This window comes from Crotalus tigris, unplaced genomic scaffold (assembly GCF_016545835.1).
Source record: "Crotalus tigris isolate CLP2741 ecotype Arizona unplaced genomic scaffold, ASM1654583v1 scf7180000019245.846064, whole genome shotgun sequence".
NCBI lineage: Eukaryota > Metazoa > Chordata > Lepidosauria > Squamata > Viperidae > Crotalus > Crotalus tigris.
Window position 1 is genome coordinate 274345 of NW_024097453.1, and position 16436 is coordinate 290780.

A 16436-nucleotide genomic window follows, 5' to 3' on the forward strand; every position below is an offset into this window, starting at 1 on the left:
ATAGCCACACCTAAACTCTACGCATGGACCTTGTAACAGGTCCAAGCCAACTAATCCTTACTTCACTTACAGCCTTCAGTGATTCTTTCTTTTAGCTCTTACTTACATCCACCTAGCTTTCAATGGCTAGCACCTGCCATCATTGTCAGAATACAAGCTAGCTAGTGAGGAAACCTGCTTATAAGCATAGCCACGCCTAAACTCTACGCATGGACCTTGTAACAGGTCCAGGCCGACTAATCCTTGCTTCACTTACAGCCTTCAGTGATTCTTTCTTATAGCTCTTACTTACATCCACACAACCACCCACTTCCTCCCTCCCTTTAGTTCCTGAGTCATATAGGCAACATGTGTTTCTCAAAATTAAAGGGTCCTCTGCACTATTGAGTTGATTCTTCTTCCTGTGTTCCTTGGGACGTTTCTCTCCTCCACTCCTCCGGCACGCATCGCACTCATTTGCATTCTTCAATCCTGTCACTCCTTCAATCCCCCCACAATCCTTGTCACCAATCTCATCCACACTTTTATTTCCCCCCACTGTTGCCAGCATATCGCATCCTCCGTGCTCCTCCTTCGTGCCACCCGGTGCAACTCTCAATCCGGTTGCCTCTCTTTCAGTCTTCCGTAACGCCGCTCTCCGGGAGCGTGTGACCACCCCCATAATGGGGCGGCTGTAAGTATTGATCTTCTGTACATCCATTGAAGGCATGTCTCTGTCTCGGTGGCTCTGATCGGTGTGGCCGCATAGCAAAGGTGTTATTCTGCCATCGCTCATAGTAGGTGTTGCCTTTTTTGAATTCCTATCCATTTCCAAGGCACCGGCGACCAGGTGCGTTGTAGCAGGGGCACCATTGGGGACAGTGGAGCCGATATAGTCACTGGGGTAGCGAGTTTGTTTTGTGTTAATTGGGACACTTGTTGTTCTTATTCTTGAGTATTGGGTACAGTGCAAGGAGGTGTCTGGGGCATCCGAGGACACCTCCTTGCATTGTACCCAATACTCAAGAATAAGTATGTACCCAGGAATCGCTATTCTTCAATTTTTAATGTAATTTTTATATATATATATATATATATATATATATATATATATATATATATATATATATATATATATATATATATATATATATATATATACCTTGAGTGTTTTTTTGATGCACCCTGTCAGCCCAAATATGGGAGGAAGAAATCTTTTGCCTGTATCAGCTCAATCTAGAACCATCCACAGGCAGGAGTCGCTACTGCGACATCACTTGTGTTTCCTAAATAACCGAAGACCTACATACAAATACCCGCAAAAACCTCAGAAAACACAAACACACACAGACACACACATATATATATGTGTGTGTGTATGTGTGTGTGTGTGTGTGTGCTTTCTGAGGTTTTTGCGGGTATTTGTATGTAGGTCTTCGGTTATTCAGGTATAAACAAACAGAACACTCTCCCAGCCAATCAGAGCACAGCCAACCCCCCAGCCAATCAGAGCACAGCCAAGCCCCTAACCAATCAGAACACACCTCCACCCAATCAGAACACAGCCAAGCTCCCACCCAATCAGTTCATACCCCCACTGGCAGTTAAAAGGAAGAAACAGCTAAGACCACACATTGCTCCTCAAAGCACGAAGCTGAAAACACCAGCCTGAAGATGACGAATGGGACTTCATCGAAACGTCGCCAAGACACTTCCAATTTTACGTGGGAGAAAACCCGAATAACCAAAGACATATATATATATATATATATATATATATATATATATATATATATATATATATATAATTTATTTTTATTTATATATTTTCCTATATGCTTTCCTATATAAGACTGTTCCTGTTTTTAATCCTGGAATGTTGGTTTGGGTATGCTACTCCACTACTCTTTCATTAAAGGCAACTATTTTTAAATAGAGTTTAGTACAAATATGATTCACAAAAGTTTATGAAAAAGCATCTAGAAAGACCCTTAATGTTCAGTATTAGGAACCTTGGTGGTGAATCTGATCAGAAATAAGTTTAAGAGTTGTCTTAAATCTCTCATATTTAAACCATGCTTTGGAGATAAGAATAAAAAATATGGTGGGCTCCTTGTACTTTAGCTTATCACTGATGCAACACTTTCCACAATTATTTCTTTCTTCATATAGGCCACAATACAGGTCCTCGAATAAACAATGACAAATTATACAAATTTGCATATTCCACCCAAGTTCTTATTGACAGAGTGAAAGGTTTACCCCATGAGAGTGTGGGCTATCAAATTTCATCTGGAGTGGATGTCAACTTAGTATGGAGGAATCCCAATAATGATGATGACCAACTGCTCAAAATTGCGGTAGGCAATTATTGTAACATGATGTTATCAAGGCATTTTCTGATGATTTGGGTAATGAAAGTTTAGTTAATGTAAGTCAAGGTGTAAAATGTGATTAAATTCTATTTATAGAAAATATAGGATGCGTTTTAAAATTGAAGGCATTTAATATTGCGAACGTTGTCCATGGGGTCGCGATGGGTCGGACACGACTTCGCAATTAACAACAACAACAACAATATTGCGATGTTTACTTAGAAAGTATAGACCACAATGTTCAATGATACATGCTGGGATACAGATTTCAACATAGAGAGCTATCAGGATCAAAGTTAGCAACTTTAGCAAATTTAGGCAAGAAAAAACAAATGCATAGGTACAATATAGGTGGTACCTTGATCAACAGTAGTAACTGTGAGAGGAATCCTGAAGTCCTAGTGGACAATCACTTAAAGTCAAGCTATTTTCCAAGGCGCCTGAAGGCAGGACAAGAAGCAATGGGTGGAAATTAGCAAGGAGAGAAGCAACCTAGAAACTAAGGAGAAACTTCCTGACAGTTAGAACAATTAACCAGTGGAACAACCTGCCTCCGGAAGCGGTGAATGCTCCAACACTGGAAGTTTTTAAGAAGAGACTGGACAGCCATTTGTCCGAAATGGTATAGGGATTCCTGCCTGAGCAGGGGGTTGGAATAGATGAGCTCCAAGGTCCCTTCCAACTTTACTACTACTACTACTACTACTACTACTACTACTACTACTACTATTATTATTATTATTATTATTATTATTATTATTATTATTAATATGAGCCAGCAGTGTGCTGCAACTGCCAAAAAAGCCAACACAGTGCTAGGCTGCATTAACAGAGGGATAGAATCAAGATCACGTGAAGTGTTAATACCACTTTACAATGCCTTAGAAAGGCCACACTTGGAATACTGCATCCAGTTTTGGCCACCATGATGTAAAAAAGATGTTGAGTGCAGAAAAGAGCAACAAAGATGATTAGGTGATTGGAGGCTAAAATATGTAAAGAATGGTTGCTGGACTTGGGTGAGTCTAATTTAAAGATGAGAAGGACTAGGGGTAACATGACAGCAGTGTTCCAATATCTCAGGGGTTGCCACAAAGAAGAGGGAGTCAAGCTATTCTCCAAAGCAGGACAAAAAGCAATGGATGGAAACTAATCAAGGAGAGAAGCAACCTAGAACTAAGAAATTTCCTGACAGTTAGAAGAATTAATCAGTGGAACAATTTGCCTCCAGATGTTGTGAATGCTCCAACACTGGAAGTTTTTAAGAAAAGACTGGACAACCATTTGTCTGAAATGGTATAGGGCAGGGGTGTCAAACTTGCAATGTCACGTGACATGTTGCTACATATTGCGGCTTTTTTTCCATTGCCGGCAGTGGGGTGGGCGGGGTTTCACTATGATGCATCCGGCCCGTGGACCGGCAGTTTGACACCCCTGGTATAGGGTTTCCTGCATGAGCAGGGGGTTGGACTAGAAGAACTCCAAGGTCTGTTATTCTATTCTATTCAGATGGGCTGAAATTTCAGAGACATTATTTATATATACTATGCTTCTGTCAAATGCTTTGTTGCTTTATGTCTTATATAACTTAGTGAAGCCAAATGAGAAATGTAGATTTTCTATTTAGAGGTTTCCAATATTTAAGGCTCATTGGTGAAGACCTATCAGTTATATAGAGTTTAATCATTTCAGGATGCTTATGTAAATTCTCATTTAATAGAGCAAAGCCAGATTTGTCAAATCACATCATAGTAAATCAAAAACAAATAAGTCACATTATAGGTTAGTGTGCTATGTGAATTGTCTTTGACCAATCTGTATAAGACTGGTTTGCAATAATCACAATAGAAATCACAGGTTACCCATTGGTTTTGAAAAGCTACTTTGAAGTATACAACCAGTACACAGATAAAATACAAATTATATTTTGAAAAATATAGTGTTCAAAGGAGAAATTAAGTGTGAGGAAATAAACTCCCACTGCAAATTAGTTGATTTTGTCCTAATTTTATTTTATTGGGTTTTTTGTCTTTTCAGATTACAGATGTATCATTTGAAAATGTGAACGAGCGTCCTGTAACAAAAGACATTTTTCAGCAAAAAAACACAGATAAACTATATGAAGAAGAGTATCTTGCTGCTTTAAAAAGGCCTGTATTTCTGCACTGGATTCGTGGAAAGGTAAGAGAATAAGTAGAAATCACACTGTGATTAAGAACTTTCAATTGCATTGAGTGTCAGGGGGAGGGCAAAGAGCACAAAAAGGTTGCACAATCAAAGTTCAGTTATTTTTTTCTGCATGCCATGACACATGTAGAAAAGTGTTAAAAGTTCAGTTGAGTGTTAATGGCCGCCATCCATACTTTTTTCAGCCCCTCCCTCACCAGTGGTTGCCCTTGAAGACACGCATGTAGCAACTGTGGGGAACATTATACAACCAATGTGTCTTTTCCAGGATTGTGTATCAGCTGCAGCTGCTTTAAGGTGATCCTAACAAATGTTACATGCACACACACATGTTCTCTGAATCACTTGAAATCCAGTTCTTGGTACAGCCCTAATAAAATGTACATGGCCAATATACTAAATGCCAGCATTAAAAACAAAAACAAAAAACCAATACATCATCATGACTGCTTTGAGGATATTGTGCAAGTTTTGGAGTGGACAAATTTGACTTTTGTCTTCACTCTCTGCCAGAGCAATCAAAATAAAATGTCAGGGTGGGCAGTGTTTTTGGGTGGAGAAGCTGCATTAGATCACATGAAACTGTACAAGGATTTCATGAGTGGAACTAGCTTGTGGATAATCCATTCCCACACTTCCAATCATGTCTTGGATTCTCCATTCCAGTCTAATGCCAGGGAGAGTCATAGAATACATCATAGAAAAGCAATTTCAATTGTGTGGGCTACACTAAACGCCCTGGACCTTTTTTGTATTTAACAAAGAGCACAGGATCAAAGGCTGGTGAGCCCACTCTATATCAGATCCCATGCTATGATCCCACTGGTGAAAGCTTTATAATCTGAAGATGGAGAAGGACTTCAAATGATTCACCTACGTGGCTTGAAAATGTTTTGCCCATCATGGAAATAAAATACTTCTCTCAAAGGGATGCCAAAATGTATCAATGGAGTGCTATTAAGAGATAATGTGTTTATTGTAACCCTTATAAAGTGCAGAATGGAAGTTATAACTGCTCAAGTGCTAGTTGAAAGGACAAAGTCTTGTGGTTTAAATTCAGATGCAGCAGCCAGTGCAAAGATCACTCTGCATCTGACACGTCCTTGTGTTATTAATTTCACTACAGTTCATTTCTGACTGATTACATAGCTTAGATTAAGGGCCAAGATATATGTTATCTCAACATTTCTGCTGGGGTGGCAAAAGAGGAGTTATTAGGAAAGGTGAACATATTAAGTATCCTGCAGACTAATCAGTGTACATGACTATTATTATGGTTTGATAGAACTAATATTAGTAGTTTCCTCCTGCCATTCCAGAGACAGCCTTATTTATTTTCACTTTATTAGAGGAGGCAATCATTTGGGGACACTTTTTCCCGGTTTCTGAAAATACATGGTGGCATTAGGATTGGTCCCAGTGCATGACACCAACACCATCAGGATTATTGAGCAAGCATCTTGTACAATCTCCATGGCAAAAATTGTATTAAAAGAAATAGTAAATACTACTTTAAGACTGCTATGGGCTGGCGATGATAAAGAAAATATCATCAGTACATCCTCATCATCATTATCATCACTGCTATACACTGCTGGATGAAGGCTTAAAAATATTTATTCTATGCTTAGAGGGATACGAAAAAAAATCCATAAATTATTTAGATTATGAGTTTCCAAAAAACACATCATGCAAATTTAATATTCTCTCCATCTCTCCCAAAGATGCTTTCCCAAAAAGCTTCTTCATTTCTTCTTGGGTGAGAAGCAAAATGTTTTCAAGGAAAAAAAAAAACATGCAAGTCCAGTTGCCTTTTGGAAAAAGCATTTTTGGGATAACCATGTCCTGGATGACTGAGAATCTCCATAGACATCTCTCCATCTCTCCCAATATTTTATTGTGTTGTTGCCCAATTTCAACAAAGGATGAACTACAGGTATTTTAATAGGATAGAATGTAATGTTTAGCTACCAGTGATCTAGTCTGGTAGTGGTTCCCTGGGGTTTTGAGTAGCTAGGGTTTTACCTTCTCATCTTTTTTAAAAATTGAAGATGCCAGGATCTCACTTTAGGATATGCAGATATGAGGAATTCTTGAAATTGATTTATAATAATCTGGAGGTCACCAAGTTGTGAAAAGTTGGATAAAGTCTTCTGCATTTAAAGTAAGTGTTCTATATCAGAGCTGGAAAAGGGTGCAGTAGGTCAGTGATTAAAGATGCTGGGCTTGTCAGCTGGAAACTGACAACCCGTGTTCAAGACCTGAGTGCCGTATGAAGAGGTGAGCTCCCATTAGTTGCCCTGGTTTCTGCCAACCTAGCAATTCAATAGCATGCAAGTACATAAATAGGTACCACTTCAGTGGGAAGATAACAGTGTTCTGTGTGCCTTGGCATATAGTCTTGCTGGCCACATGACCTTGGAAGCGTCTTCGGATAACATAGGATTCCTCTCTAAGAAATGGAAATGAGGACTGCCCCCCAGAGTTGGATAACACTGGACAGGGAAAACCTTTACTAAAGCTGGATACTCACCCCAAGAAAATAAAAGAGTTATTTGCAAACAAACATCACCTCAAATATTCTTTTTTGTATTAAGTATTCTAAGTCATTTGGCATTTTAAGTAGCCATCGGATGGTAATAGTATTTATTCAGGGCAGCTTGAGAAAAAATTATTGCATCTGATTCTGGGTCAAATATTTTGACATTAGGTTTAGGTTTTCACGACACTGCTAATTTTGCATGAATTAAAAGTGTTATGATGTTTCTATTAGTGAACTAAAGTGTTGCATAATAAGATCATTCTATGCTTGGAAATAAATTATAATAGATTGTGTTTTGTCTTGCTGATTTGACACAGATTTCTGTTGTTGTACTGCTGCTTTTCATTGGACCTGCTTTGGGACGTACCTGTGTAGAACAGAATACTGATTCAGCTTCTGATATTAATAACTGTGAAAATAAATTAATGATAAATAATGACTAGAATTTCTGGAGGATAGTTTTCAAATTAAAATTTATTCTTATTACAAATTCTCTCTTTCTCTCTCCCTCCACCACACCTTCTAGATTAAAAATTTCTACAGCTATGAAGATGAACCTTCTATTATCAAGAATCTCAAGAGAGGCCTGGCTAGCTTGTTTCAAATACAACTGAATTCTGGAGCTGCCAGTGAGGTACACTATTCTGTCATGCGTGCTAAATGTATTGATTTTAACAGGAGAATATTTAACGTATTAAATTGACTTAATTTAGGCACAGTGCAATTCCAAATTGACGCTGGGTGGTATATCTCTTAATCAAACAACATAGAAAAATATAATAAAATTATAAAAATGAAGGAATAAAGAGAACAAAGAACAGGAACAGATGGCATATTACTCTAGAAGAGGAGATACATCATTAAAATAGAAGAGAAACGGGGATATGGATTTTTGTAAAAAATTATACAGGCCTTTTCTAGGTATAAGTTCACATTTGGGCAGAAATTAATGCAGAGAGTATCACCCTCTTACAATGTGGAGGACAAAGTTTTAAAGAGCAAAATATAATGCAAATATCTTATGCATGTTATATAAAAAGCTTGTTATTTAATTAACACACCACCATAACGAGAGAGATTTATAAACTCTGCTGAAGAACCAGCTCATTATTGCCCTCAAAGAAAGGGTTAAGGGCAAGATCAAATGAAGTCACAATCATGAAGTGCTATGTTAACGGTATAAACATAAACACATTACATTATATTCTATTACGTTAATTTATATAAATGTAAGTATCAAATTAAGAGCCTAAAGACCTGGCTCTGCCTGTTGGCCTGAGAATCAAATGTTGGGCTTCCATCCTAGAGGTGGCAATTAGATTGATGGCAAACTCCACCCACCCACCCTCCTTGCACTCTCCTCTCCACCATTCATCTTTTTGGTTATCATACTGATGTATTCTCATTGTGTTCTTTTTCATTGTTTATTCTATTCTATTATTTTACTTCTGTTTACACTTTTTTCATTTTCTTCTTTTTATTATTGTAAGCTGCCTAGAGTAGCCTAAAGTTTAACAAACAAACAAATAAATAAAATAAAAATAAAAAATGATTGCTACAGAAAATGAATGTATTTGCTGCACATGTATTCTATGTTGAAAACATTCAGTCAATTTGTGAAATGCTCATTCCTTTTTGCTAAGCCCTTTGTTTCAACATGTTTGCCACCGTCTCTCATCTTAGACTATTCTAAATTCATCTGAAGAAAACTGGGGGATCTAAGATAGGAATATAGTTTTGTTTTGTTCTACTTAACTATAATTTATATGATGAAACCATAGTTGACAAACCATAGCTTGTAGGGATGCAAATACAGCTAATAGTTGCTTGATTTGTAGAGTTTTTACACAAATGTCAGTTGTAAATTAAACAGAACATTCTGATTCACTTTAGGGTTTAAATAGGGCCTATTGATTGCTAGGTACCTGAAACAGCCCAATGTCAAAATATATGTATTGATGTCATTAGGTCCAATGCCATTGTGTCCAGTGACATCATTTGCCCTGCCTCTCTTCCTTGTGCAGACATCCTTGCTACAATCTATTTGGAAATCTAGACTAAAGGTTAGACTGACAGTATAACAATAAAAGACTTATAGAGAAAATTTGGACCTATTCCTGTCTCCTCTTTGATGTCAGAAAGAAACATAAATAGTCAAATCCTGAGCAAATATTTACAGTTGTAGTGTTAGCATGAAGAACGTTGACACAAATTAGTCAGTTTTGTTTTTCATAAACGAGTTGAGTGGATCCACTCTGTGTGGTTTCTGAGCCATGGTTCGTGGTATATGAACACAGCCAATTGTGGCTTAATCAACAGATCATAATTAAGCAAATAATGCCTTAATGTAATAAATGAACTAGGGTTTAATTAATATTAAACATTTCTTTGAAATTATCCTACAGATTTTAAAAATGTAAACAGTATCACTCTAATGGGAGTTAGAACTATTAGGACTGCAGATCTTTCTTTCACCAGCTATAGTCTTAAAAAAAAATTCCTTCACTGAGGTGAAATTTTCCTTGGGTAGAAACCCAGTTGGAATCTACATCTCTAAAATGGTCAGATATGATGGCAATAAGATTTTGGATCCTTAAAACTGGCTTGCTCACTAAGACTTTTAAATTGTATCTCTACTACTGTGCTTTATTGCTTCAGTTGCATGGTTTTATTAGTGCGCTATTATTTTATAATATTTATAATGAAAAGCAGAGACTATGTTTCATAAAAAAAGTGTCAGCAAGTCTTTGATACACCAACATGTTTATTTCAACTGTTCTCTAGACTGATATCTGTGGAAAATGCAATGTGACTTATCAGGCTCGGCAGAATCAGATCACTAAAGTGAAAGCCTTGAACTCTTGCAATTTAGAACACCCAAGTGTAACCAACCATAATCAGGTACAGTAGGGTGCACATCTTTTCTACAACTTGGTTCATTCTTAGGTTTTAATCTTATGCTCCCAATCCTGGATTGTTTTCTTCAGCAAAACTATGGTCAGTTGGATATCTGCAAAACTATGACAATTAAAATTACATTTTTTGCATCAGACAAGAAAAAAAAGGTTTGAAAAATACTGAATAAAGAAAACATGAATTTGGGGACAACAAAAGCTAGTTTTAAAAAAAGGTAAAGGAGTCCCTGCAGATTTTACTCCACTAATAGTTGCCATATGAAAGTTAATATGGCTCAATAAATATTTTTTCCAATTTCTTAATGATTTATTGATGTAAAAAATCATATAAACCAGGGATTGTCATCCTAAACTGTGGCAATTTATTCTACTTGATTCACTTTCTTTTATCATAAAACTATAGTTAATTGACCTGATTCCATGTTATAACTTAGAACAAGATAAATTCAAGTAATTTTATATCTGGCAAACAGTACTGGAAAAGAGGGTTGATGTAATTTGGAGAATTAGTTTCTGATTTTATGTATTTTTTTATTTATATAAAATCATTTTTCAGCTCTTTGAAGTGAAGAAAAAATCCATTTCAGCTGTAATTTATGTACTGGAGGACACCTTTATTCAATCTGTGCGGGCTGAAGAAAATCATATTTTTAATTTGAAATCTCTGCAACTTATTGATACAAAAGTCATTTCAAAGTAAGGCAGTTTAATTTTATTTTTCAGAAAATTTCCACTGGTCAAATCCAATTAATAATGCTTTTAATCTTTACTTTTATTGATATCTCACATTATTGTTATAATTTAAAGCAAGAGGAAAACATTTTGAAAAGAATATATTTTTGTATATAATTTAAGAAGCTTAACATATTCATTATTGTTTTCATTGTTTTGTATTAATTGGATTGTCTACTACAGCAGTGCAAGGTGTTTTGAAGAAGTGCTTTGAAAGCATATAAGCAAAACATATCTTCTCAACACATTAAAACAGCTGCATCATTGAAAATCTGGTTATCTGGAAATTTCTCCCTGATTGGGGCGAATGCATGTAGAGATAGCACTTTAGCCCAATCCACTCCTGCTGCTTTGAAAGCCAGGAACAACTTTCAAAGTTGCCAGCCAAATTGTGCAAACGATGCAGATGCTTTAATAATGTGAAGAGAGGTGCTTTGTCATTCTCAGTTGCAAGGCTCTTCGTCTCAATACCTATATATATATATTCAGTTGCAAGGCTCTTCGTCTCAATACCTATATTCGACGAAGTCTCATTCGTCATCTTCAGGCTGGTGCTTTTGACTTCGTGCTTCTAGGAGCAATGTGTGATTGTAGCTGTTTCCTCCTTTTAACTGCCAGTGGGGATATGAACTGATTGGATGAGAGCTCGGCTGTGTTCTGATTGGATGGAGGTGTGTTCTGATTGGTTAGGAGCTTGGCTGTGCTCTGATTGGCTGGGGGGTTGGCTGTGCTCTGATTGGCTGGGGGTTTGGCTGTCCTCTTGCTTCTCCGTCCTGTCGCTCCTGCGCATGTGTGGGTATTCATGGGCCAGCCTATCAAGCAGGTCCGGGTGTTCGTCCAGGAAGCCTCCGGTGAGTGTGTCTCCGTGTCTGCTCCTCTGTTTGGGAGCGCTATCCCTTTTTGGGAATGCACCCGGGTGTGTTGGGGATCTCCTTCCAGCCTCTCACTCTCGTCCTCCTTCCTCTTTCCCACCACTAGCGATCCTCGCGCCTCCATCGCCAGGTTGTCTGCAAGGCGCGCATTTAATTCTGCTCCACCGTTTGACAACTCTCTTGCCTTTCTTGCTCGCGTGCAAGCTCCCAAGGGGTGGTCTTCTATCAATCGCTCACGGGCACCCGTTGCGAGGTCGCCAATAGGGTGTGGCATCGCTTCTATCTCGCTTTCTCCTATCGTTGTGAGGTGGATTGGGGTGCATGTACTTAGGGCATTTGGGGGGTGCGTTTCTTGTCCCCCTTCTTCTGTTCTACCTATGGGGTGTGTTGTCAATCTGTTGTTTCGTCAGCAAGTTGTTCTCTCCATCGTTCCATCTCTCTGACCTTGCGACGGGTGGGTAAATTGCCTTTGTTGGGAATTGTGATGTTGTCTTTCCCATGCTTTCAGCGTTTGGTATGCTGGGCAGAGCTCTATGTGGCGGTTTATGGAGTTCCCGTTGGAAAGCCAGGCCTCTTTGAGTAGGCAGCCTCCCTTGGTGGTATCCCTAGACATAGTTTGTGTGTCAGCACTTGTATTAAACAGTTTTTAGTTTGATATTATCCTGGTGTTCGAATTTATTTATTTTCATTGCATGGCTCTACCCAGGATTCATATTTTTAATATAATTAGAGACCTATCTATCTATCTATCTATCTATCTATCTATCTATCTATCTATCTATCTATCTATCAGAATATAGATGTCTTGTGGCCCTTGTTACTGATATGAATCAACACATACAGTCATTTTAAACCATTTGTGTTAGAGGAGGCATGTTTGTTGAACTGCTTCCTTATATCTATACACAGGCAGAAACTAGAACTGAAGTCCACTGAAGCTGGTCCAAGAATGAAGGCTGGGAAGCATGTTGCCAGCATTATAAAAACTCTGGATTCAAATTATGTGGCAATTTCTTTGATGGCAGAACCTGTCTCTCATGAATGCAAAAGCTGTCCATCAGTAAGTAATAACAAAATAAATAAAAAATATAAAAGTTCATGTACTATTGAAATGACATTAGCTGAAAAGGTACAAGAAAGAATTTGAGTACTTGAGATTTCATTATTTGAGGAATATATTTACTGCTAGTTATACTTCTGAGCCTAATTCCAAGATTTTGAACTATATGTGAGCAGTTTTCAAGGCCTTATCCTATGGCACCCTATTCTTCTCCAGCAATTGAACAACTGAGAATTCTATCCTTATGCAGAATTTGGGACTATCCAAAAATGCTTTGGCGAAATGCTCAAATTCTAGATATGTTCTGACATAATGCACATAAAGACAATGAAAAGATGCCCTGTTAAAGAACTTCTATTTTCCGTTTGCTTTTCGTGAATTTCCATTAGGGTGCTTCCTCTGAATGGCATGCCTAGAAGTGATTTCTGGTAACTCAATGAAACAAGTCATTTTCAGAGCTTCCCACACAAAAACCTTTGGATGCCATATTTTCAGCATAGAACATGCTAATAATTATTGAACAAGTCATTAAAATGTTCTATGCTGAAAATATGGCATCCAAAGGTTTTTGTGTTGGAAGCCCTGAAAACTGCAAACCAATCACAAATCTATGATCCTGATCAACAGAGCCAAATAAATCTTATTGAAATCAAGATAAAGATAATCCAGGAGTTAAAACAGATTGAGATTAAAAAGCAAGGCATGCTTTTTAGAGAAAGTCAGGCTTTCACTTGAAGCTAGTATGGAGAGCAAAGGCAAAAACCATAGAATAGGCATCTGTAAAATGGGCAAAGCTGTGAGGATGTGCACAGCTTATTAAGCCACACAGTCTTGCCCATTTTACAGATGCCTATTCTATGGTTTTTGCCTTTGGTCTCTAAAGAGAAAAGACAAGGAGAGGAGCATCTCTTGCTGATAAATTAGAATGGGCAGAACACAAGAGAGAAAATATCTGCTAAACTCACAAACTCTTGAAATCTCAGTAATTTCTGATCAGACTTGTTGCTATTATATAAAAATTAAGAAAGCTTGAAATCTTCACACTATTTCAAAACAAGGACAGTTAGTTTTTTTCAAAGAAAGTGTTGACAAGTGCAAAAAGTAGGCATGGCCAAGGTTAAAACTCCAAAATTCAATCTTTCCCACTCAAAGACATTCGTATTTAATTCTAATACATTCAAAGTACTATGCTTGATAAAACAACTGCAGCCAACCACATTTCACAGGTAACTTATATAGCTAAATTTCAGGCAAACATAAGCAAGTCATTTTTTGCTTTGGCAACAACTATACAGTATGTAGATTAGCTTTATTATTCTCATATAACAGAGAAAGGGCTCATTCAGCCAGGCATCACATTATTCAGGCCATCGCAGGGAATCTTCACCAACAGAAAGTTCATTTATTATTCATCTATCCTTCTTCAGTATAATTGTAGAGACTAAATGTCCATAAATCAGGAGGAGGCAACTTTTGGGGTTAAGGTCACAGTTGGCTTTTAAATAGCATTTTGGGGACAGACTCCAAAAAATTGGAGGTTAACACAAACATTTTAACTTTAATTTTAAATTTTAAAATGAAAATAATTAAATATATTTAATAATTAATATAATCACTCCTCGCATATTTATAATAGTTCTCCTTGTAAAATATTTCATTCAGCACAACTTTCAGAGGAGTTGTAAGGCTCATATACAAGATTTTGAAAATGATGAGGGCCACATACAATCCCAAGGCCTTGGGTCATACATTCTTGGCTATAAAGCAATATTTAGCATAGTATATATAGGGATGCTCAGCTGAAGGTTATAATCTCCAGCTGTGTTGGGAGCTATTAGTACTCCCTTGCCACTCATTAAAACTCCAGAAATAGCTTCTGTCTCACTCATCATTACTTCTGTATGTTTAATTACAATTCAGGTAAGGTAAAGTTGTACTGCTGAAATTATACTAGTGCTATTTGGAATTAGCATCTGTTCGTATTGCTTATTATCCCTGGCCCAATAAGAGAAAGGATATTTTAGCAAAGGCTGAGCTGAGCTCCTAATTTCCTAGTTAGGGGAGCTGCAATAAACATTACTGGAAGGAACAGCTGAGCTTTCTCTAAAGAATGCCAGAGATAATACTGGATAACAGAAGTGACTGTATATGGTAACACTGGTCAAAATATTCACTCAGCTCTCTACAGGAAGTTGTTTGAACATTCACCTTTTAAAAAAGAGATTTCAAGGATAAAAATCAGACTTTTCAAATTAGACATCTGAAGATTTAAAATAATACTCAGCACCAGTATTGTAGGCCTATGTGTATTTACAGTATTCAAAAGAAGATTTTACGGAATGTTATGGGATTTATTCTTAGTGAAGTGTATAGTATTCATTTTTTATTAGTATTCATTTTTTATCCAGAAGAGTGTGAATAAGTAACGTGTTTGATAATCAAATGGTGTCAAGTGGAAAGATGGTTCCTCAAACCAAGAGTTGTTTTATGGCCTCCCTCAGGGTTTCATTCTGTCTTCAATATGGATATATGTGCTCAATACCTATATGAAATAAATGGGGCTATTCATCACAGGATTTTGAGCAGGGTGCTATCAGTCTATATTTATATGAAGGTGTTGCACTAATATAATATTGGGTTGGATGAGCTACAGTAAATTGAAGCTGAATCCAGATGAGGCAGATGTATTTGTGGAATGGGAAGAGGAGCGTCACACTTGAAAGTTTGGAAGTGATTTTGAATCTTCCATGATTGATTACCCTGAGATAGCAGAGAGGAGCTCTTTTATTAGCTTTAGCTAATATGCAAACTAGAATTCAAAATCTCCAAAAGACCAATGATGTATCTGATACTAATATTACTGTCAGCTCTTGAGGAAAGCCAAGTCAAGAGACTGGCTCCATATGAAATATTGAAACTCTACTTTGTTTATATACGCTGTAATAACTCAGTCTTCAAAGACTAACAATATTTCCCTTTCATTTGCTCCTATACCAAAGAAAGTCAAAGCAAGAATCAACTTTAAGATTCTTTCTCATGCTACCTTGTCTTCCTGAGCTTAATCCACATTTGGTTAACAACCTTGGCATTTGCAGGGTCAACTCTGTGGTTGTTAATTGCACTGGGTTTCTTTTTGGATGAAATATCAAGTACTGATTATTACTTTTAAAATTCCGTAAAGGTATGATCTAGGACTAGGTTATCCTGCCTGACTTGAGCAGATCTGAGGAAGCTCAATTACAATTGCTATGGGTTTGCCTCATAGTGACCCAGGACTGTTCTAGTGCTTCCCAACAGGCTTTGGAACATGAATAGAAATATGGACATGGCACTTGTGTGCAATACTTTAAAGCTGGGTTCCTTTTTAAAGTTTGCATGTCTGTTCTGTGTCACTGCTCTTGGTCCCACCAAAAGGTACAATTGTTTTTAGGCATAGCAGAAAGGTGCCATATTTATTTTCCTTAATATTTCATAGTCCCTTTGGAAGATCAGATATAAAATGCTGCACTTTCCAGTAGCCACTTCATTTCTTTGTTATTAAGGGCATTAATTTTTCTTCTAATATTAAATTTTAATTCATTTTAATACCTTTTGCTTCAACTCCCTCCTGCCTTCTTATTCAAAACTTGAGAGACTTCAGGAGACAACAGTATGTGCAATATAATGCCTGCATGCATAGCATGGATGTTGTCTATACATGCAACAGTTAATAAGAAGCCAAAAGCTTGCTGAGGCAACTGATAGATTTGATTGTTTTCTGAAAGGCAAAATAAG

The 16436-nt window shown here is 37.3% G+C and overlaps 1 protein-coding gene across 1 annotated transcript in view; it reads left to right on the top strand.

The window, feature by feature from the left end:
* The window catches only part of LOC120316103 (microsomal triglyceride transfer protein), a 39813-nt gene that overhangs the window by 8557 nt on the left and 14820 nt on the right, over window positions 1-16436 (top strand). The window contains exons 2-7 of the mRNA XM_039361317.1: window positions 2152-2339; window positions 4392-4535; window positions 7610-7717; window positions 9868-9984; window positions 10555-10694; window positions 12512-12662. Coding sequence (XP_039217251.1) covers window positions 2152-2339; window positions 4392-4535; window positions 7610-7717; window positions 9868-9984; window positions 10555-10694; window positions 12512-12662 — 848 coding nt within the window. The remainder of the gene's footprint in view (window positions 1-2151; window positions 2340-4391; window positions 4536-7609; window positions 7718-9867; window positions 9985-10554; window positions 10695-12511; window positions 12663-16436) is intronic.